General features: G+C 38.3%; 2 protein-coding genes across 3 annotated transcripts in view; both read left to right on the top strand.

Moving 5' to 3' along the window:
* LOC139935281 (ras-related protein Rap1-like) overlaps nt 1–6981 on the top strand; it is a 33000-nt gene extending 26019 nt beyond the window's left edge. The window contains exon 4 of the mRNA XM_071929795.1: nt 1721–6981. Coding sequence (XP_071785896.1) covers nt 1721–2061 — 341 coding nt within the window. The 3' untranslated portion in view covers nt 2062–6981. The remainder of the gene's footprint in view (nt 1–1720) is intronic.
* Nucleotides 6982–9984: 3003 nt separating this feature from the next.
* The window catches only part of LOC139934754 (carbonic anhydrase-related protein-like), a 32041-nt gene continuing 17898 nt past the window's right edge, over nt 9985–24127 (top strand). The window contains exons 1-4 of one of the 2 annotated variants that reach the window (XM_071929151.1): nt 9985–10289; nt 16637–16831; nt 17827–17874; nt 20105–20229. In XM_071929151.1, coding sequence (XP_071785252.1) covers nt 10109–10289; nt 16637–16831; nt 17827–17874; nt 20105–20229 — 549 coding nt within the window. In that variant the 5' untranslated portion in view covers nt 9985–10108. Of the gene's footprint in view, nt 10290–12231; nt 12467–16636; nt 16832–17826; nt 17875–20104; nt 20230–24127 lie in introns of those variants that run through there. The other variant, XM_071929152.1, reaches the window with a different exon arrangement.

Below are 24127 nucleotides of genomic sequence, written 5' to 3'. Positions count from 1 at the left end.
TATGTTTTGCAGAACTTAATTTGAAAAATGTTTAATGAATAATTTTTTTTATTAAAATAGAAATATCAATTGGGGTGTATTTGTGAGATGAGACTGTTTTTAATTTCAGTAAATTTATTATCGCAGTGATAAGTAATCCACTTGGTTAATTTGTCCAGTCTTTTGGATTATACAGTAACTTCATATTTTATTGAGGCCGATTATAGTAATATCCATAGCTGTCTAAATGACAATTATTTATAAGCGAAACGAAAGAACTTTCAGGTTTGAGTTAATCTTTAAACTTGCGGCAATATAGCATAAATTTTGAAAAACATTTTTTTGATAAAATCATAAAAATAAAATAAAATAAAAATGGGAAAAGTGTTGAGTCTGAGAAAAGCCGGTGCGAAGATACTACAACGAACCAAAACTACGAACCGAAACTTTTATTTACCATAAAGAGACTAAACCGGTTCTTATCAGAACCTTAACCGTCCCCCAAAAACAAAACAAAAAAGAAAACACACCTAACATCTAACATGTCATTAAACGGATATCAAGTAAATAGCTTACACTGTACGGATGTCAAAGTATCTTGAGTCACTGTGTATTACGGGACTCTTAAAGGCAGTGGACACTATTGGTATTTGTCAAAGACTAGCTTTCACAGTTGGTATATCTCAACATATGCATAAAATAACAAACCTGTGAACATTTGAGCTCAATCGGTCATCAAATTTGCGAGATAATAATGAAAGAAAAAATAACCCAAGTGTCACACAAAGTTGTGTGCGAATAGATGGTTGATTTCGAGACCTCAAGTTCTAAATCTGAGGTCTCGAAATCAAATTCGTGGAAAATTACTTCTTTCTCGAAAACTATGGCGCTTCAGAGGGAGCCGTTTCTCACAACGTTTTGTACCATCAACCTCTCCCCATTACTCGTCACCAAGAAAGGTTTTATGCCAATAACTATTTTGAGTAATTACCAATAGTGTCCACTGCCTTTAAGTACTAAACACTAAGTACTGATAATTACTCAAAATAGTTGTTAGCACAACAACTTACTTGGTGACTGGCCTTGGAGAGCTGTTGATAGTATTACACAATGTGAGAAACGGCTCCCTCTGAAGTAACGTAGTTTTGAGAAAGAGGTAATTTCTTAATAAAAGGTTTCAGCCGAAGCCTTTTTTTATGCATCTGAAAGCACACAATGTTGTGTAACAAAGGTGTTTTTTTTCTTAAGTTGATTATTTTCTTTTAACTTCGATGACTACTTGAGCCAAAATTTGCACATGTTTGTTATTGTACGCATTGTTTGGTTACACCACGTAAGAAAATATACTGGTCTCTGACAAACCAAATGTGTCCAGGGGTCGATTTCACAAACAGTTAGGACTAGTCCTAACTTAGGACTAGTCCTAAGAGATATCAAAAACGTACAGCTAGTCCTAAGTTTGGACTAGTAACTCGTCTTAACTCAAGATAAGACTAGTCCTAACTCTTTGTGAAATCCACCCCAGTGCCTTTAAGGCAAGAAGCAGGCGTAAGCAATTTCGCAATTCCCATCTTCATAAGAAACCTGCTGATGTTTTGTCACTTCTAGGCAATTTCGCAATTCCCATTTTCATAAAGATACCTGCTGATGTTTCGTCACTTTCAAGCAATGCTATTTTGACTCTTTCAGTAACTCTCAGAGTGTATATACATATTTCTTTTTCTCCATTTCCTTTCCTCAGAGGGGAAGCACTTTGCAGCCCTGTTCGACTGCAAACTCATCGAGACCTCCGCCGCGATCTCCCACAATGTCGAGCAGTTATTCCACGGCGTGGTCCGGCAGTTCCGGCTCCGGAGTCGTCTCAAGTCGGACGAGGAGGAATCCGGGAGCAGGGGTAGCATGGACTCCACTGGGAAGGTCAGTCCATGTAGACAGAGCATCGCTTCGCAGAAGAGACGGAGGTCGTCCATGCTAAACCGAGCACGGGGGGTCCTAGAGAGAATACTTAGACGCCGGAGCGCTGATGAGCCACCCGGGTATCGCGCACGTTCAAAATCATGCCATGTCATGGAAGTACTATAGGTACGACTTATACTAATGTATTTTCTGTAATACTAATTGTAAGTACCTCGTAATTACAAAACCTATTGGAGCATAATGTTTTTGATGCCATAAAGAAATGATATACGTCATTTAGTGTATGAGAAACTGCTTTAATTTACATATACATGATTAGGTTATATTCCTATTATACCATCTTCAATTGGCTACAACTACATCAATGTAATCACTCAGTTGACGATAAGTCAGATTATTTTTACTGTCACTAGCTTCCTTTCAACAGAGCCTTTTCAAATCGCAATTCACCCGTTCACCTGACTTCTGGTTCCGCTCATTGTATTACATGACTGACAAAAGTAGGCATAGAAACGGACCCAATCCCAAGCCTATACCAAGGCTTAAAAAAGGCTAAAGCAACGACTGTCAACTCCGGCAATGCATGTTTGCTGCAGCGGTACTGTTGAAGAGGATTCCAAATTAATTTTGTCAAAGCCGTCAGTTGTATGGCCCTGGTTTGAAAAGTCTTTAGAGAAAAGCTAGTCTGGTCCCTGCAAATAAAATGAGAACAAGCACAATGGTTTCAGTCATCTGAATAGGGAACCTGACGAATGATGGCCAAACCATAATAGAGGTTTGAAAACGATGGCTTTAACCCGTTAACCTCTTTAAAGTCACGTACACCAAAACGTGCGTTCTCAAAAGCAGTGACGGAACCCAGGCCGGGCCTACAGCTAGGTCCAGCCTAAGCACGAACCTAAGCCGAATACGTGGTTAACAAAAAAAAAGTTTAGGTGTTAGAATCGTAACGGATGATACTAGAGTCCATGCGAGAAGATGATGCTGCGATGAATGTTTTCATAACTGTAAACAACAGAAACAAAACTTATCGTATAACTATTATATCATCCAGGCAGGCCTTACATAAAGTGTTTATTGACATTCTGGTCGATGGGAACGAGGTTACACTATGTTTACCAATCTAATGCTTATGATTGGCATCTAACAAAGCACACCACGTTTTCTTTCAAATTATCATTCTTTTGACAATACTATTTCATAATGTTATCATCAAACTTATTAAATTATGAATTATTTTTGTACGGTCGGGACTAATCACATTTGAGTGCACTTATTGACGTTCTATTAGAACAGGTTTCATGCATAATGTAAAAGTTGGCTCCACGGGTGGCGGTGGTGCAGCAGTTAAATTGCAGGACTTGCATCACAAGGACTTGCAAATGTTGTGGGTTCAAATCCCTCAAAACTTCACTGAGGCCCAGTGGTTAGACTGCATGACTTGCACTCACAAGGCTGTGGGTTCAAATCCTTCCAAACTAACCGATGATTTCACAATGACTAGAATTTCATGATTTGTGCAATTCATAATCATAGACGTGTCACCAATGTTAGTGAGAGAGATTGGCTGTTGCCAGCTTGTGTTAACATTCCCTTGTTTGAGTTTGCCGAGTTCATTTGCCGGGAAAATCATATAAACAACCGCTGCACTTAGACAACCAATAACCGCAAGAAACGTAAACTTTGTTTGCTGGTGTTCGTTTTGCTGTAAAAAAAAAGTGCGGGGAGGGGGGCGGGGGGACGGGCAGTATTTTACGGTGCCCCTTGGCTTTACTTAATATGTTAATACTCTGACAGTCCCAAAAGGCGCACTTTCAGATATCGAAGACGAGAATTTGATTTAGATTGCATCGGACAATTAGAAAGTCATTATGTCTGAAAATAGAAAAGCAATTAAAGGAACTTGATTATATTTAACTCACAGATTTTCTTATTTGTTCCAAGTTTAAATTTCACACTGTGTTCCTCTAATTTCACTGCTAGAGGTTCACATGATTGTAATTCTGAACGGTGTTGTTTTCTTGTTTGATTCTGTCTCTTAAGGTAAAGTTAATTGTGTTGGGTCGTGCCTTTGTTGTCTGTTAAAAACAAAATTTTGGAGGCCTATAATCGAAATTCAACCTCGTTCACACGTGCTGAATCTAGCTTGATCCCTAGTCTGGATCCTTGTGAATTTTTATGAGTTCATGTAACTTGTTTCTCATAAACACACGAAGGAACTGTGTGTCGAATAAAAACTGATTGCGAGGCAGAAATAAAAGTATAGGCCTAGTCTCTTCCCAAGTCTTCACTTGTATCTTAAGCGTCCAAACGTTTTACTTAATCCTCGTAATTCGTGTACGAGCGGCTGGAGGCAAGTCCTTGTCACAACTCGGACGTGAGTTGAATTCAAATTGAAGTAAATTTGATCGTTACCATTGAGCTGAACCATTAATCGATTTATTCTGCATCTTGCCATGGTGTCTTGCCCTAGGCAGCTTAGCGCATGCATTGAAGACATCTCGGCAAGCAATGCGGAAATATTTGTCTTAGATTTTAATGGTTGTCTTTAAAGGCACCGGACACCTGAGTAATTGTCCAAGACCAGTACTCTCACTTAATGTGTCACTAATCACCCTTGGTGCATTACTTTGTGAGCTTTCATGTGCACAATAAAAGTATTTTCTTATTATTTTGAGTGAGAAATCATCTCTTTCTAAAAAACTGAGTTACTTCAGAGGGAGCCGTTTCTCACAATGTTTCTATCAACAGCTGCCCTTTGCTAACTACCACGAAAGTTATTTTGAGTAGTTACAAACAGTGTCCAGTGCCTTTAAAGGCAGTGGACACTATTGGTAATTACTCAAAATAATTATCAGCATAAAACCTTTCTTGGTGACGAGTAATGGGGAGAGGTTGATGGTATAAAACATTGTGAGAAACGGCTCCCTCTTAAGTTGCATAGTTTTTGAGAAAGAAGTAATTTTCCACGAATTTGATTTCGAGACCTCAGATTTAGAACTTGAGGTCTCGAAATCAACCATCTAAACGCACACAACTTCGTGTGACAGGGGTGTTTTTTTCTTTCATTGTTATCTCGCAACTTCGATGACCGATTGAGCTCAAATTTTCACAGGTTAGTTATTTTATGTGTATGTTGAGATACACCAACTGTGAAGGCTAGTCTTTGACAATCACCAATAGTGTCCACTGCCTTTAAGGGACCGTGACTGCGTGAACCAAAATTCTTCTGTCTTGTTACCGGGGTTATATTCACACGTAACCATATGGATGGCATGATTTCAAAATGTCATGGCGGGGTCTGACCGTAAACGTCGTATCTCTCATAAACTGCGATATGCTAACGGACGCCGGTGAATTATAAAGTGCGATTTTGAAAAAAATCATGAATTTTCAATATGGCTCTACATCACAAAATTGTATTTCCACTTACCTGTTACCTGTTCATGTTCGTTGTGTTGTCATTATGCCTTTAAGAAATACTCTTCTTTGGTCGAACCGTTTTTTTTTTCTTCATTTATATAATGTTATTTTGGTTGGTAATTATTGTTTGCAACAACTAATCATCTATTTTCTCAAAAGTGCAATATGAAAACATGCTTTACACTGTGTTCACGGAGAGAAATTAATTAAAAATTAATTGGGACGTTATTATAATGTAATGTATATCTAGGCCTGAATGAGCTGAACTGAAAAGTATCGCTGTATTTTGATTTTGGAATTACCTCCTATGTAGTATGACCTCCCACAGTAATGTACATGTGACATCCAAAACAGAAAGCGCATAACCATGAAACAAAGATAGACTCCATAACTCCATTACTTGAGTCGAAACATCAGACCATTAGCTATTTGTTTGCATGCAATCAGCTACTTCTATTTTCTCAACAACGAAACTTTTGATTTTGGAAGGACAAAGTGATGAGAACGGTATCATGTTATGGATAGGTCATTAAGAATTTACTAATTATTAAAACCCGCATAGCTATCATTGTGTTAAGAGAATTAAGTACGATTGTGGGTTGCATATAAAGAAGTTTGACTACGGTTCCGGCGCTCTACCAACTGAGCTTTCAGCCCCTGTGTTGGAAGTCTCCCTATTGTTGTCAATAATCCGTGTTCGGGAATAATGATGTATATACAATTATGTATTTTTCTTCCAAATTACCGCCACACCTGTATGTGATGGTGATTCTAATTGGCTTGATGCACTTTACACATAAAAGCCTCATTGTTTGATGCTGTTCACGCGGAGCTGTTGACGACCAATTTAACTAAACCTCAATGTCATTAGGGGAAGACAAAGTCAATATTATGAAGATAAGTGACCGGTGTATTTAATGTATAGCGAGTTATTACGTAATCACTAATAGATTCCATATAATATATAATATATTTACTATAATGCTAATTATAATCATGCATTAAGAGGATTATGAAAAACTCATCATATCAACATATGTTGACACTATAAACATAATGTTAAAACACGTCAACTAAAAGGGTGTTAAAACAATTGCTTCTTAATTATTTGGTTTTTGACCAAGTAGGCTAGGTCATATTATAACATAACTGTAAAAAGGGTGGTGGTAGTGGTGCTATAAATTTAAATAATATTATATTTATCATTGCGTCATCGCCGAGGTTAAGGTATTGCTTATTTGTACATACTATTTGAACTAACTTGTATCAAGCACTAAAAAAAAAAAATGAATTTGTACATACTTTCAAATTGTAACAAAACAAAATCGTTATGGTATGTATGACGTCACTTGCTTGCAACATTCGTTGTATTGTATTTTTGGGGGCTTGGTGCTTCTATATTGATTGTTACGTATCAAATACAAGGACGAAACCACAACAACACAACATTATTCTCTTGATGAATTTTGTCAGTTCATATTATTATAAAAGAGGGCACGGCAATGTTTTGAAATTGTCACTACATATATGAACTCTGTTATTTTAGGCCTGACTATATACTTCTATAACATAACTTGTATATTCACATTTTTTTAATGAATATTATATTTAATGAAATCAATGTACAAATCTTTTGAGAGGTAAATAAACTACTATAATTATCGGTCATGATATAAAACTGCGCCAATTGTCTGCCATGAATTGTTTAAATTATTATTAATATTATTATATGTTAAATGTGCACTTGTTACTGTCGTCCAAACAGCGCATTAAAAAACACATTAGAAAACCTGAATTTGCATTTTTAGTTAATTATGCAACAAAGCTTGCCATGTTTTTATTCGTAATTTGGCATGTTCCTAGGATGGGTGGGACTACGAACACGTAAAAATTTGCGATCGAAAAAAAATGTGAATCTTTACGTACAAGAAATTGCAGTCAGTCCCCAAACCAGACGTAAATGTTATGGCTGCTAGCAAACATTCTAGAAGCCACGGCCTCTAAATCGACTCGTAATTTACTGTTCATCATTTGATGGATGATGTTTCATTATGGGCGTTGCTTCACTAATGTACAACGCTGTGACGTCATACGAGGTACTTGGTCAATCGCTTAGTCAGCCTCGCGGTAATGATCCATCGGCTCAGGTCTAACAGCTGCTACACTGCTGCAATCAGGAACACATTTTCATGTAAGCAGACGTTTCGTGCTTACGGCACGGCCTTAAGCAGAATTTATATTTCATAAAGCTGTTTACCGTCAGAAAGGGTAAAAACTCCCTAAACCGCGGGTAGCACACGAGTGACGTTACATGCACACCCATGGTGAAAGTGCTTGCGCGTAGAGAATGCTTTGTTTCGTAACTTTGATAAATCATGGTGAAACACCTTGATGCTTACGCACCCTTTTCTGCTACAGTTAGTACAAACGTTTGCTTTCTGAGAACAGCTTTATGAAATGAGGCCCAGTGAACACACAGGTTCATTCCCGTCACAACAAATCCTAGAAACTATGCATCAGAGTGAGTATGATTAATACACATCAAATGCTTTAGAATCAAGAGTACATAGACCTACAACCCATGCATAACAAGTTATTAATTAGTCTCCACTCAAGGAGCCTTTTGAATAAGTTGGTGAAGGATGCGAGTACAGACCTAATTCGGGATGACCTTTACCTGGGAGAATCGAAGCTGTCGGCCAATACCTACAGGTTAAGCATGGAAAAAGACATGTATATGTATAGTTTTGCACATTTACCATCTGGGCACAATTGCAAGGTTCTGCTTACCGCCGAATTATGCGGTTTCTGTGCAAGCACCAAATTCTACGCTAGCTATGTAAGCGACGAATGCATATTAACGCGGAGTACGCTTACACGCAAGCAAACATTCCCTGCTAACCTGTGAAATACGCTTGACGTAAGCGCGGGTTCGCCTTCTTCGGTAAACGTCGATTCTTTGCTTACAAGCATGGGGCATGGAACAGTGTTGAGCGGTGTCAATAGCTAAATGCCGTATATAGACTGTCGCTTTTCTTGGAGTGTGCCCGATTTAATTATTCATGCTTGCAACCACAATCTACAATCGAAAAACAAAACGTGTCATTATGAACCAAGGCAACGTGGTCTTGATAAAAATAAGATACACACATTGTGTAATTACAATAAAAACAACTTCCCACACAATAAGTGTAAAGTTATTTCACCTTTGTGGACTCGTCACTTCAAAGAAAATTTCACACCAAGCTCTGTCATTAATCAAAGATTCTTCCCGCCCCAAACCGTTGTCCTCACTAACCACTCTGCTAACAAGTTTTGAGTTAATATTACATTCCTTATAAACAATGTGTATTGTTTTCCTTTTACAGTTTTCAAATAATTTAGTTGTTCAAGCCGATTTTTTGTTTGCACAGGGCAATGCATTCATTAAAATTATAAATTATATTGTTTTCATAATGGCACTTAAAGGCACTGGACACGTTTGTTGTCAAAGAGGTGTATCTCAACATAATGTATTACATAACAAACCTGTGGAAATTTGGGCTCAATCATCGACAATGCAAGATAATAATGGGAAAAACACCCTTGCTGCAATAGCTATCTGTGCTTCCAGATGCATAATAAAAAGGCAAGTCTTTTCGAATATGAGCGAGAAATCACCTCTTTCTCAAAAACTACTTCGGAGGGAGCCGATTCTCACAATGAGATTATTATACCAGACGGCTCTCTACTCATTACCAAATACATGTTTCTGCTTACAACTATTTTGAGTTTATTACCAATAGTTTCCAGTGTCTTTAAATCCATGCGTGGATCCTTGAGTTATTATATGGGGTGGTACTTTGATCAACAAGGGACTGTGAATAGTGCCTGGCCTTATGGACCCATGTAAAGTGTTTGATGAGATGAGGACAAGGTTCTATTTCAATAAGTTAATCGGTCAAGCCATTTTGTCATTAGCTTGTGGCATTATAAAGCGATCAAACTCGAAACTGAGAGGAGACTGAATGTAGAGCGTGGGCGTTGAGGAGGAGGCGCGACCTGGAACTCAACCCGGGCCGTGGAAAGCTTAGTTAGAGGACAGCGGGCTGTGCAAGAATCAGAGTAGCCCTCTAAACAAACAATAATACTGAATAGATATTCCCTCAGCCTACTCCAGTTTTAATTAAACCAAACATACTTTATTCATAGCCGCTTATAGGGTGTCAATTTGTGATGCATGGGTAGGAGTTGATAACCGACGTTCGCCCCCTCTTGCTTCGAGACGAAATAGACCGAGAGATATCCAGAAAAAGAAAACATTAAGACACATATCCGTTGTGTTAATTTATTTCTAAGACGTAAGTAAGGTACTTTAGTTTACCCACACAAATGTTTTCCTATTATTTTGTTTGACGGCAAGAACAAGAAAATCTTTGCCACAATAATAAATCACGTTCTGGAATTGAAAAGAGGGCGATATAATATAAAGAGCGGTGTTTGAAATGCATGGTTTTTACTTGAGGGCGCTGTCATCCTCAAATGGTGATATGTATCACCCGTAGACTTTAAAGGGTAACAAGTATAGCAGGCGCAACTGGCTTGACCGATTCAGTGGCTGTGGCTGAAAGATCCCATTCTTCAACATTGTGTCTGCAGCCATCGGTCAGCTCAAAAGGAGGTCAATCGAGGTCACGCAGACCTGGCCCCTCAGAAAAAACACACACTTCAATACAGAAATACCGTGCATTGTTCACAAACTCATTATCAGAACACAAGGGATTTGCATTGTCGAGGGTCCGACCAGTGCATGTGCCTGAGCTCAGCTACCAATATGTCGGCCCGTCGCTGTCAGATTTATGGCAAAATTTATAAGCGTCGACTTCAGTCTCGACCTGCCATGAGCACTGTGATGAGATTGTCGGTCATCAAGAATATCTGCAATCGTCGGTTTCGGGATTTCCTACCGGACGGCAAGACTGCATATAAATGTAAGTAGACGAGATCTGGTCAACCCAAACCTTCAAATTGTGACATTGAAACAACAACCTCCACTTGCATATGTCCCGCACAGGTAATGTTGACATAAGATTTTTTGAAAATAAGGGGCCTAAGATTGGTCTTAAAACTGCAAGTCAGTCGTAGTTGCTATTAGTGTAATGTCACAATACAAACCAACATGGTTATATAATGGAGATTGATAATAAAGCGGACAACTTGTGTTGCGATGAGTTTTATTGCTTTGTGTATAAAGGGTGCGTTCGTTTAGCTTCCCTGGGTCGACCCCGGTGTGTGGCGTTTTTTTTTCCAGGACGAACGTGTGCAGATAATTACCCACGTTCGTCCTGGAAAAAAACCCACCATACACCGGGGTCGACCCAGGGAAGCTAAACGAACGCACCCAAAGAAAATTCGCCGTTGGAAGCGCCCTCACGCGGTCAAACATTATGGTATTGACCAATAACTCCAAACGTGTCTAGTTTGATTACACTTACAATGCAAAGTATTTTCGTCTCGACCAAAATGGCACCATCTTGATTTGAAATAATTATTTATAGCGGGATAATGTTTATTTTTCTTCACCAAGTGACATCAATAGTGTACTTTTAAAGCTGTTTCGGGTTTTATCGTAAAACGTGTATTGAGTTCTAACTCTTTCATGAGCCGAGCGGTCTCTCTAGGGATCGATGTAAAGTCACCTGGAAATATAATTTTTTTTCTTCAAACATTAAGAGTATAATTAAGAGTATAATTATGTTAATGAACAATCAAATAATTTTTGTTAGTAAGTGTATTTAACGATTTATATGTTTCAAAAATATATGTTTGGGTTGGGTGACTCCGCCTACCCCTTTTGTGACGTCACTCGAGGCAGACTTTGCCTAGATCGAACATCGAACACACGTACGTGCAAGTACATTCAAGTCCTAGTCGTGAGTTTGTACGTTTCGAAAAAAAAATTATTTCTTGCAATTTTCCTGCAATGTCGACCACGTGTATTGCTGCTGATGTATTGTTGCAGCTTGAGGCAGCAAAACAATTTAAAACGGGGTCAGTTTGCAATGTGGTCCGACGTCTTTTCAAGCGCTGTGCAGCAAACACTTTGAACCGCCGTGCTTCAAATACCGCGCCTCGATTGACGTCACGAACAGCGCCCTCTCGGGTCGGGCCTACTTTTAAGTTTGTTAATAAAATGAAACTAAACTTTTAGAACCTCGTTAACTGTTTATTCATATTCTACTCATTAAAGCACACATTTTAGTGACAAAACCTTTATCTTGACAAAATACCACTTCCAGGTGACTTTAAATCCCTTAAGAAAAACATAAAGATTACACTTCTCAGAATGAAATACTCTTCATGGAGCTATTTATGAAAAGTGTATTTGTGAGGGGGGGGGGGCACCAAAATAGTAGACAATTAAAATGTCCGTACAATCAATTATGTTCTTCTTTATGAGATTATAACTCCGCATTGAATCGGTCTAAAACGTCTATTTCAACGTCTGTATATAAGAGCAGTCGATGCCGCAACATGCAACGCATGGCTCCTAAAGGTTATCAGATCACAAACAACACAATAATGATACAGGAACCCGCACTTTGGTGCAAGGGTCACTTTCCACTCCGCATAATCTACACAGCAATCGGGATAAATGAAAGTAAATATTGTATAAACGGGCTGATATGCAAACTGAAAAAAATACAAGTCAAGCTGCATGTAGAGTTTTCTTTTACTAGACTATACAACACGCAGTGTGTATAGGAAACAGCTACTCCAGGCAAGAGCTAAACGCCTGGCCACAAATACTCCACGACGACAACAAGCAGACGATCTCACCATTAACTCCGCGCGCTTTTTATATCTAGCGAAATACCATACCCGGTTCCCATGGCAACACATAAGAGATGACTTCTGGGCAGTCGCCGGGGAAATCTCATTTTACTTCCGTCGCATCGTCATCTTACGCAGTGTGCATCTCACTGGCAGTCACACACACCATCCGCCTACGTATAGTCCTAAATTTACTGGATTTTCCCGGGCTTTTTTTCCCCCGTCTCGCTTAAAACAAAAGCTCACTCATTACACGTGTTCAAAATGCATACTATGTCTGCTGTTGACAAGGAGATAGAGGCCGAAGGCGCTGATTGGCGATACATCAACGACGGTACGTTATTTTTGTCTTAATGTTAAGAATCTAACACAGTCTGCCATCTCAAATCTTTATTCCGCATCTGTGTTTCTAGAAATCGAGTGTTTGCGCGCCATTGCGAAGTGATGCATTACTGTAGCAGCGATATCGCCTTGGCATTATCAGCACCGTAATACAAAGTCAATGCTGTCTTTTCTAATAGCTGGAAACACACCCAGGCACAGCGCTGTAATAATAATTATCTCCCGTTTGGATTAGCCTTGGGTTGTGCATGATATACACAGCGAGACTGTCGTTGTGGATAGTGATATCTAAAACAATTATTAGGCCTACGCCACCACGAAGATATCGGAATAGATGTGTAGCGACCATTTACCGTCAACAGCGTTGTATTTGATCTGAAATTTAAATCAATACAGCCTTTAGCGCTGGTGGTAAGACTACGATTTGACCTCTGCATGGTAAATATAGAAATGATACATTCACTGGGAATATCTCAACACAGTTACTATAATCGAGTACATGTGTAATTTATGTTAAATTTGCATCGGGGTTAAAATGTGGTTAACAAAATATTAATTATGTGAAATTTAAATATTATTTTAAATCAACATTGATGCTGAGTTACGAGATTATAAATCTAAACACACTAACAGAACATGTGCTTCACAAGAAAGTAATTATGTGAAATTTCCAGCATTTTGTTTTTATTTCGATCATAAGGTAATGTTATCTTGCTTAGAAATAATTGTGCATAACATTAACACACGTGGTTCTAAAATAACGGTTGATTGCAATGTAATGTGGAATACCAATTAGCAGAACTGTAAACATCTGGTTGTATCTGATAAAGCCTACTTAAAATACATTCACGCTATATTAGATTAACGTTTTCCGTAATGTTATTGTTGTGTAATTAAAGGCAGTGGGCACTATTGGTAATTACTCAAAATATATATTAGCATAAAACCTTACTTGGTAACGAGTAATGGGGAGAGGTTGATAGTAAAATACATTGTGAAAAATGGTTCCCTCTGAAGTAACGTAGTTTTCGAGTAGGAAATAATTATCCACGAATTTTGATTTCGAGACTTCAGATTTAGGTTTTGAGGTCTCGAAATCACACATCTGATCTGAAAGCACACAACTTCGTGTGTGTGACAAGGGTGTTTTTTCTTTCACTATTATTTCTCAATTTCGACGACCAAGTTAGCTCAAAATTTCACAGGTTTGTTTTTGTTGAGATACATCAAGTGAGAATACTTGTCTTTGACAATTACCAATAGTGTCCAGTGTCTTTAAATGTATTTGGGTAAGAATACATCCATTATGCCTTTGATTTTATTCACGGAGCTCGGATACGTACCGAGTATAAAGTGCTGACACACATCCGTGTATATAGGAGTAAAACCAAAATTAATAATTCTTTATCCCCGATGCAAATTTCCATCTGTTAAATACAAACATCCTTGTTAAAGTTTAGTCTGATGACAGCTTAGTGATTAAAAAATTGACACTAAAATAATTTTTTTTTTATTTTTGAAATATTTCCCTCTGAAATTAAGTCATAACAATTCGGGAACATTTCAAGAACAAAAACTAACCAAACATACAACAGCTGATTGCGGTTGTTACAACCAAATAAAGGACAAAGAGTTTACATGAAGAATTTGCACAAATGTTCATATTATGACTGGCACAGCGGATTAAGCCCAGATTTGTATGATGGTCGATCACACATAACCTGAACACTGTCAGTGACTGCCAATCATGTAAAATACCTCGAATATTACGTAGTACCACGTAGGATACTGAAGAAAAACAAAATCTCTACAGGACCATCAATCAATAGTGACATAGAATAGCCGTTGGGTATGAACTCTTTAATAAGAATATTAATGTACGGAATATTGAATATGCATTCCTGTCAGAAGCGAGTGTTTGATGATGGTTTTTTTAATCTGATAATTGTATTATGACAATTATGGGGGAAACGAACAATTTTATAAAACACCTGGGGTCGATTTCACAAACAGTTAGGACTAGTCCTAATCTTAGGACTAGTCCTAAGAGATATCAAAAGCGTACAGCTAGTCCTAAGTTAGGACTAGTAACTCGTCCTAACTCGAGATAAGACTAGTCCTAACTCTTTGTGAAATCCACCCCAGACGAGTTTCAATTAAGACATTGCATAGTTCTAGTATTGAACACGAGAGAACAGAGGTCGGCCAATCTTTTAAATTATGGTTAATTTTTGTTTTAATCCCGAGAGGTAGGTAGGCTTTATTTATTTGAAAACAACCATCATAAATTTGATAAATAATATCAATCAAACCCAAGTTAATAGTACATACAACTTCAGGACACAACACAATATTGTGCACAAAATCCCGTGACGCAACTATTTTATTTAAATACCATTATGCCTATTACCCTTTTATTTGTTTGTATTAATTACAAATAAAGTACATTAATTTCTTCTGCTTTGTCTGTTTAAGCAAACATTCAAGTTGAGTAAATTCCCTACTGTGTATTGTAGGCGTTCATTTATAAGCGAGATTCTTTCCTGCATTCCTCCTTCCATTGGTTTATGTGTACATATAGTGACGATTGTTTAAACAACCTAACTTCCATCCGGTATAGGATGCTGTGAACACTCCATAACCTACATTTCCCAATTTCATGGCTCTGCTTACCGTAAGCACATAATCGGCGCTTACGGAAGCAGGGAATTCTGCGCTTACGGCAAGCGTATTTCACGGGTTAGCTGCGAATTTTGGCTTCTGCGCGTGCGTACTCCGCGTGAGGCATTCTACGCTTACAAGGCTAGTGCATAAATTCGGCGCTTGCACATAAGCGGGGAATCGTGATCGTAAACACAGAATTCGGCGGTAAGCAGAGCCATGAAATTGGGCCCAGGTTGGTTAGTAAAACCAGAACACGGATATTGAGTATTAATTTGGGTTTTACCCTTATACACCGATGTGTGTTAGCACTAAACTTTGAACTTTCCCGGGCTCTCTGAAAAGAAATCACAGGCAATATTACTTGAACAATGGTTGTTTAAAAATGAAGATTCGTTGCCCAAACACTTTTGGGTTGAACCAGTATGAAATGAAGAGATGTGACAATATCAAATTTCCTTATGTTATATTTTTTTAAATTGTTGTGTGTGTGTGTGTGTTATTGTTTTGTTGTGTTATTATGTTACACTCTTGCAAACTCACGGGTCCTAGGGGCGTGATCCATATCTGGGTCAGACTGGAGTCACCCTTAAGGTGTTTTTCTCTTTTTTTTTTTTTCAAAGATGATTTTACTTAGGACTCAACAACATTTTTATCCACTTCTTGGTGATTTTTGACACAGACTATGGGTCATACTGACCCGAAAGTGGGTCAAGCCCCACGGGGGACACTGACCAGGGCCAGTTCTGACTAATTAGGTAGAGGAAAATGCTCGATTTTGTTTTAACAGGTCGCTGAGTTGAAAGTGTGTATTTTGGCCTATTTTGTTTCAATTATAAATTTAGTAGTGGCAATGTCCATAGACAATGAGGGTTCATTGAGCTCAATATACAAGTGTTTCATTGCCATTCTATTGCGATTCTCCTTTCGGCAGTATTTAATTAAAGTAGGCAAACATCATAATTAATTAACTTATTCTGACGTAGTTGGTATGCGCTATATGCTGGTTGGTGTTCGTTTATAAACATTGTTCAATTATAAATCATTATCTAAGAAAGAAGATACAGGTAAATTAATTATCAAAACTAAGTCAACAGAGGTGATGCATCCTCAATAAATGTGACGGTCAAAATAATGAATAGTAGCTACAATTCGAAGAACTTCTCGTTATTTCTGCTACCCGGTGAAGCGGTCATTGATGATCTTGAAATACACGTTGTAATATCGCCGCCACACGCGTCGTCGCTGTAATCGTTGGATAGATAAAGGTGGCACTTGATGCGCATGGCTCTTACAGACCATACCCTACTCCCCCTCAATCCTTCTCACAATCTTAACCCCTCTATAACGCCATCTTACCACTTTACCCTCTCCCAAACTTACCCCTCCCCTTACTCACCATTAGTAGCCCTTATACCACCTTTTCACCTTAATTCTCTCTTTTTGCCACATTACTTCTCACTTTCTCATACCTTCTAAACAATTTCCCCCCTCTATACAGGCACAGCAGAATGGGGCCTTCATTTTCCAGAAGCTCGCGGCGACTGCCAGTCCCCAATCAACATCAACTCCCGTCAGTCAGTTTACGACAGCGCCCTCAATCAGCCCAGCTTGAATGCAGACTACGCTCTGTGCCGTGAATGTGAGATGATCAATACTGGAAACACAGTGCAGATCAGTGTCAAATACAAGCCAGGTTAGTTCATAGAGAAAAGACACATAAAAATTATATTTAGTGCAACACTCAAGTGTTGTTTGTAAACAGCAACATGTCTGGGCCCATATTGCATAAAGCTGTTATTAAAGCCATTATACACTTTCGGTACAGAAAAAAAAAAGTTCACAGATTTACAAATAATTTACAGGGATAACAGAAGGTAATGGTGAAAATATTATTCCATGAAATGCTTTACTTTTTGATAAAACAGTAAAACAATATCAATTCTCGATAGCGAGAATTACGGATTAGTTTTAAACACATGTCATGACACGGCGAAACGTGCGGAAACAAGAGTGGGTTTCCCCGTTATTTTCCCCCGACTCCGATTACCGATTCAGCCTAAATTTTCACAGGTTTGTTATTTTATATATAAGTTGTGATACTTGGACAATACTGTTTACCGAAAGTGTATAACGGCTTTAAAGCAGAACATTTTGCTTGACAAATTTATTTACTAAATAGGGTGGGGCACTAGTGGACCCTGCCACTCAAATGGTGAACATAAAATTAGCTGTTAGCAAACTGGGCCCACTGTAAAGCCTGTGAAAGCACAATACCGTCTTGCATGCACAGAATAGTATTGCTTAACAGAAACAGGTTACCAGCCAAAATTACATATATATGTTGACATAGTTGTAACTGCACAGAGTTCACTTATTGTCTTTCAAATCTTTCTTAAACTGTTTTGAGTATAGCATGGTTAAAGGGCGCCTTCTCTAGCCCGTGACCGAAAGTGTTTGAATATTCCACCCTCACTTTTGTTAAGCCTCCAAGTGCATACAATGACCAATGATAACAAGACATTTTGCTTACCGAAATTAACGGCTAAGCAATTTTTAATTTCTAACACCAAAAACACCAAACCCAGTTCCAAGTCTTGAGTATTCGGCGCTCTATAAGTGTTCACTCTTACAGCCTAATAACCTTTGACCTAACTTGACTGTTTAATATGTTTTTCTTCTCGTTTCTAGATGGAGTCATGGCAGGCCTAGGCAAATCAGAACCACCGCCAAGATCAGGTAAGTTTACTCTCAGGATTCATCAGTTCACAAACGGGTCCCTGTGAAAATGAGAGGAAAACTTAGTGATCTATTTGTTAATATTACTAAAAAAAAAATAAAACTCGGTAACGAGCAATGGAGTGCTGTTGGCAAAATAGAACATTGTGAGAAACGACTCCTTCTAAAAAGGTAATTTGTCCCTCAAATAATTATTTTAACCTAATAAAATACTTCAGGCCTGAAGCCCTTTTTAGGCATCTGGAAGCCCACAAAGTTGTTTTTCTTGACTAAAAATGTCCATGCATTTGTTATTTTTATGCTAGGGATACACCTATTGAGAATACTGGTCTTTGACAAAATATTATAACAAAACGTATCCACTGCCTTTGAGAAAATATTTGGGAAGCTGAAAGTTGGAATTGATATTCCTCTTCAGATCAGATTGCATGATGCATGGAGGGAATCATACACCAAGCAATGAGTTTCAAAGAAGTGCAGTACGTGGAATAAAACCTGTTGGAATTACATTTTTGTTCAACTGTGTCTAAAGGCACATGACACGTTTGGTTATTGCCAAAGACCAATATTCTCACTTGGTGTATCCAACACAATTATGCACAAAATACCATGTGTGAAAATTTGAACCAACTGCTCATTAAAGGGGCAATTGCTAAAAACACAATGTCCACAGATCTGTATTAAACTTACACAGTTTGAAGATAATGAAGGTAGAAAGCTTCCCCGAAAATATTACTTGCTGAGGTGGTGTAGTTTTTGAGAAATGAGTAAAACAATGTCATGAAAATAATTTTCGTCTCAGTGATCATGAGACTAAAATTATTTTAGCATGTAAAAGCGTATCTTCATGACATTGTTTTACTCATTTCTAAAAAAACTACAGCACCTCAGCAACTAATATTTTAAGGTACGCTTTCTACTATCATCATCTTCAAACGGTGTAAGTTTAATGTAAATAATATGTGGATATTGTGTTTTGTATTGCAAAAAGTACCCAAATCCTTTAAAGACAGTGGACACTATTGGTAATTGTCAAAGACCAGTCTTCTCACTTGGTGTATCTAAACATATTAAACAAACACCCTTGTCGCACGAAGTTGTGTGCTTTTATATGGTTGATTTCGAGACCTCAAATTCTAAACTTGAGGTCTCGAAATCAAATTCATTGAAAATTACTTCTTTCTCGAAAACTACGTCACTTCAGAGGGAGCCGTTTCCCACAATGTTTTATACTATCAACCTCTCCCCATTACTCTTTACCAAGAAAGGTTTTGTGCCAATAATTATTTTGAGTAATTACCAATAGTGTCCACTGCCTTTGAAGAAACTGGACAGTATTGGTAATTGTCATAGACAAGTGTTCTCACTTGCTGTATCACAACATATGCATAAAATAACAAACCTGTGAAAATTTGAGCTCGATTGGTCGTCGGAGTTGCGAGATAACTATGATAGAAAAAAGCACCCTTGTCACACGAAGTTGTGTGCATTCAGATACTGGATTTCGGAACCTCAAATTCTAAACTTGAGGTCTCAAAATCAAATTCGTGGAAAATTACTCCACTTCAGAGGGAGCCGTTTCTCACAATGTTTTAGACTACCAACCTCTCCCCATTACTCGTTACCAAGTAAGGTTTTATGCTTATAATTATTTTGATTAATTATCATTCTCTGGGGAGAGGTTGATGGTATAAAACATTGTAAGAAACGACACCCTCTGAAGTGCCATAGTTTTCGAGAAAGAAGTATTTTTCTACTAAGTTGATACCGAGACCTCAGATTCAGAACTTGAGGTCTCGAAATCAACCATCTAAACGCACACAACTTCGTGTGACAATGGTGTTTTTTTTCTTTCATTTATATTATCTCGCAAGTTCGATGACCGATTGAGCTCAAATTTTCACCAGGTTTGTGATATTATGCATTTGTTGAGATACACCAAGTGTGAAGGCTAGTCTTTGACAAATCCAATTAGTGTCCACTGCCTTTAAAAAAAACACTGTTGCATAATTTGTGTGTTTTCTGATGCTTAAAAGGCTTCAGGCCTGAAGTCTTCAAATATTGAGTGAGAAACCTCTTTTCTCAAACACTAAGTTTCGGAAGGAGCCGTTCTCACAATGTTTAAAATATCAACAGCTCTCCATTGCTCTATACAAAGCAATGTGCTAATAATAAACCAATAGTGTACAATGCCCTTAACTGACTAAAACACCCATCTCTTTCCATTCAGTCTTAACAGGAGGTCCTTTGGCACCAGACTCAGCGTACGAGTTGGCCGAGTTTACGTTCCACTGGGGCCGAGAAGACGACAGGGGCTCTGAACACACAGTCAACGGCAAGGCATACCCCATGGAGGTACCTTTTCTATCAATTGTTCATCTAAATAGATTATTTTCATGGTTCACCTTAATAAGAATATATTTTGTTTTTTTGACCGACTAATAGAGGTTTGCGGTAACCACATGTGAATGTCTCATTGAACCCTTCCGGAACAGAACAAAATTAAAAGATCACAGATTTACAAATAACTTACAGTGTTTACAGAAGGTAAGGGTGAAAGACTTCTCTTGAAATATTCCATGAAATGCTTTACTTTTTGAGAAAACATTCTCGATATCGAGAAATAACGGATTTATTTTAAACACATGTCATGACATGGCGAAACGTGCGGAGGGTGGGTTTTCCCGTTATTTTCTCCCGACTCCGATGACAAATTGTGCCTAAATTTTCACAGGTTTGTTATTTTATATAAAAGTTGTGATACACGAAGTGTGGGCCTTGGACAATACTGTTTACCGAAGGTGTCCAATGGCAAAGTCGTGTTAGTTCTGAAAAGAACAGTGTGGCCTTTTCTCGATCTATAGTAAGAAACTTTAAGACACGAGTTCAACTAAACGTCAAGGTTTCGATCATGATTATGTGCTACCATTAAATATCATTACCGCCCTCTTGTGACGACTGGAAGTTCAAAATTTGACGATTGATTTGGACTTCCATAGTTTAGTGTCAGCGCCCTCTTTCATCAGTTAGCAGCGATTTTTCATTACCTGCCGTCGATTTCACAAAGAGTTAGGACTAGTCTTATCTCAAGTTAGGACCAGTTACTCTTCCTAACTAAGGACTATCCATGCAATTTGTATATCTCCTAGGACTAGTCCTAAGTTAGGTTAGGACTAGTCCTAACTCTTTGTGAAATCGACCTCTGAGCAGTGACATATTATAGGCCCTTTTCGAACCCATGGCTTCTGCTCCAGATTTGGCTCAGTCTAGATTGGCCCCGCGATTGATTTGACATGTTGAGCGTGCTTTGCGTATACGTGTTCGGGCTTCAGACGGCCTGAAGCCGAATCCAAAGCCGAAGCCGTGGTTTCGAAAAGGGCCGCAGACATGTGGAGTTGAATTTATTGGTCGACTGCAAAAATAGTCTAGCGCCCTCTTATGATTCCATCGTATTGCATCACAACACGGACATCGTTCTTGTCAATGCATCAATAACAGTACCCACACTAAGATCAGATCACACCTCAAATCGTATAGGTTGGAATGCTGGTCAATCGATATCATTGAAATACATTTATTGAACCCAATTGACACTCAGAGAATCAAAGTATTAATCATAGTAAAATGAATACCCTTTTTTTAAATAGAATTAACTGCACCTAGCTGCGTTTGTCGAATGATACCGTCTTGAGAAATTGTCGTTGAATCTTTTATTTTTCCCCTCAAAGTTCTATGTTTTCAAATTAATGTGTTCACATTGATCATCACTGATCAATTTACTGTTCAAACTAAATCTTGTCATACTATGATAATCTGTTATAACTGGAGTAAAATGACAACAGCTTTTAAAATTACGAAATTAGAAATAAGAGTTTTTAAGTCATGGACTCTTTGTCACTTCATTTATAGCCAAACTCCGGGTTACAACTGGATCACTACTGACTGTTGTTTGGCAAACCAGTTTTGTTCAGGTACCATGTCATCAATTGAAACTGCTTATCAAAAAAACCCATTATGTTCTGCTTAGCAGCAAACTAGAATGGAAACCCAACCGTTTTTTTCTGTCTAAAGCAACCTTGTGATTTAATAGGTGTTAAATTTTCATCGGGGATAAAGAATATTAATTTGGGTTTTTACCCATTTTAACTTTGTGATTATTTACAGTATCCTCCGTTTTGTGTGTGTACTATAATGTTGTACTATATAGTTTTGGTTGTAACTAGTACCGTCCAATATGTTTGTTTTGTGGACATGGGGGGGGGGGGCAATTAGAAGGGTCACTTGATTGCATTTAGTACTTCTTGGTTCTGGAGTTACGAGTGTGCCAAGGCCTTTTTAAAATAAGTATTTCAACATTTTAAACATGCTCTACCCGAAGGCACACATTTTTCAAGGCAGCCTCCAAATTGAATTAACTATGCAGGTATCGCGAGATCCTGCGGAAGATATAACAGAGTAATGTTATAGCTATCGACAAACCTACATCTGTTGACATACAAACACGAGAGGTTCATTTTCTTCATTTCAACTCATATTCGCCGTAGGTGTACACTTTCTCCTGTTCACCGCGTGCCCGTTCTACCCATGTCCCTTCCAATCTATGCGTGCTGCCCCGCGCGTCATTTCATTTCTTTCACTTTGAATTTAATTAGAAGTAGAAACTTACATATTTTGTCTAGATGTGATTGTACAATCTACACTTCTTTTACCCCCTCCTTCCACACACAAACACCCGTTACTTCCAGGGGCCTACCTTCGCCTATTAATTTTCTCACTCCCCCTCTCCCAAAAAAAAAGAAACCGGACGCATACCCCTGAGGACAACAAGTGCAAGTCAGTAGAACAACATGTAATATTTGCTGTCCGTTCATATTATGGTTTTATAGCCTGGGATATGACCGTACACTTGTATGGGTAATTGGAACACAAGACAGAAGAAGTATTAATATTGTGTGCTAGAAATAGTTTTAGGCTACACTCCGGGACATGGCAATGTTTTATTGAATACTAGGGTAGATCGAACGTGAGTGTACCGTCATAATTTTGCTATAGCTGCTGGGTCCAGCGCGGGAATATAACTTATTAAGAGTCGCTTCGCGCGACCCGTGTTGGAGTTTAGAGGGGGAGACGGAGAGAGAGAGAGAGAGAGAGAGAGAGAGAGACTGAGAAAAATAAAAAGTGTGCATGCGGAGCGTAGAGTGTCGTGTTTTAAAGATTATTCCTTTGTTTCTTCTTTCAAGATTTGATTTCACTTCTCTTTCTGGTGTGATTGTGACGAGAATTATCTCAGCCTCGTAGTTTGTAGGTCCTTAGGGTTCCAACTGTTACAAGTGGACGGGGCTGAGAGCGGGATGAGTTCATAGGGGCGACGGGTGTTTCGTGTCTAGAAGGGTGGAAAGTACAGAATGGGTTCGCCATCTTGTTAATTTTCTCTCCCCGCTCTCTCTATTATCTGTTGAGCTTTTTCAAATTGTTACTGAGTCAGTCTGCTCATAAAGGGTTTTTAATACATTTTGTTTGGGGCCCCCTCACTGTGGATCAAAATGTATGTAATATAGTTAACTAATATAATTAATGTAGAAGTTTCAGCTTCATTTGTCTTCAAGGTTTTTAGAAAATAGTGAAAATCACAAAGTAAAGTTACGTTCTCAGGAAGTTATTAGTGTAATACCAGCACTCGGCCAAATTCCATAGAACTGCTAAGCACAACAATTTGCTTAGCATGACATTTTTTCCTTGATAAAAACAGGATTACCAACCACATTTCCACGTGATTTTCAGGATTTGGAAACAAAAGCTAAATACCAGTTACTAGCAATATACAACAAAAAGAAAATTGGTTGGTAATTCGATGTTTTTTAACAGGGCAGAAATTTCTTACTAAGCCAATTTTGTTGTGCTTAGCAGCTCTATGAAATTGGGCCCTGGTAAATACGTTGTAGGGCGACATGCTAAAATAATTTTCGTCTCCTGTGACGAAAATTGTTTTCGATTTTTGGGGTTGAACAAAGAATTGACTAGAGTGGGATTCGAACCAACGACCTCCGGATTAACGTGCCGGCGCTCTACCAACTGAGCTATCTAGCCCTATATTGGCGGTGTCCCTATTTTGTCAATATTTTTGTTCGGGGTGCCAAAATTGTTTTCGTGACATTGTTTTACTAATTTCTCAAACACTATAGCACCTCAATAAGTAATGAAAATTTAAGGGAAGCTTTCTACCATCATTATCTTCAAACTGTGTCAGTTTTAT

The sequence above is a fragment of the Asterias amurensis genome, chromosome 3 (genome assembly GCF_032118995.1).
Source record: "Asterias amurensis chromosome 3, ASM3211899v1".
In the NCBI taxonomy this organism is placed as follows: Eukaryota; Metazoa; Echinodermata; class Asteroidea; order Forcipulatida; family Asteriidae; genus Asterias; species Asterias amurensis.
This window is presented reverse-complemented; position numbering and strand designations above follow the sequence as displayed.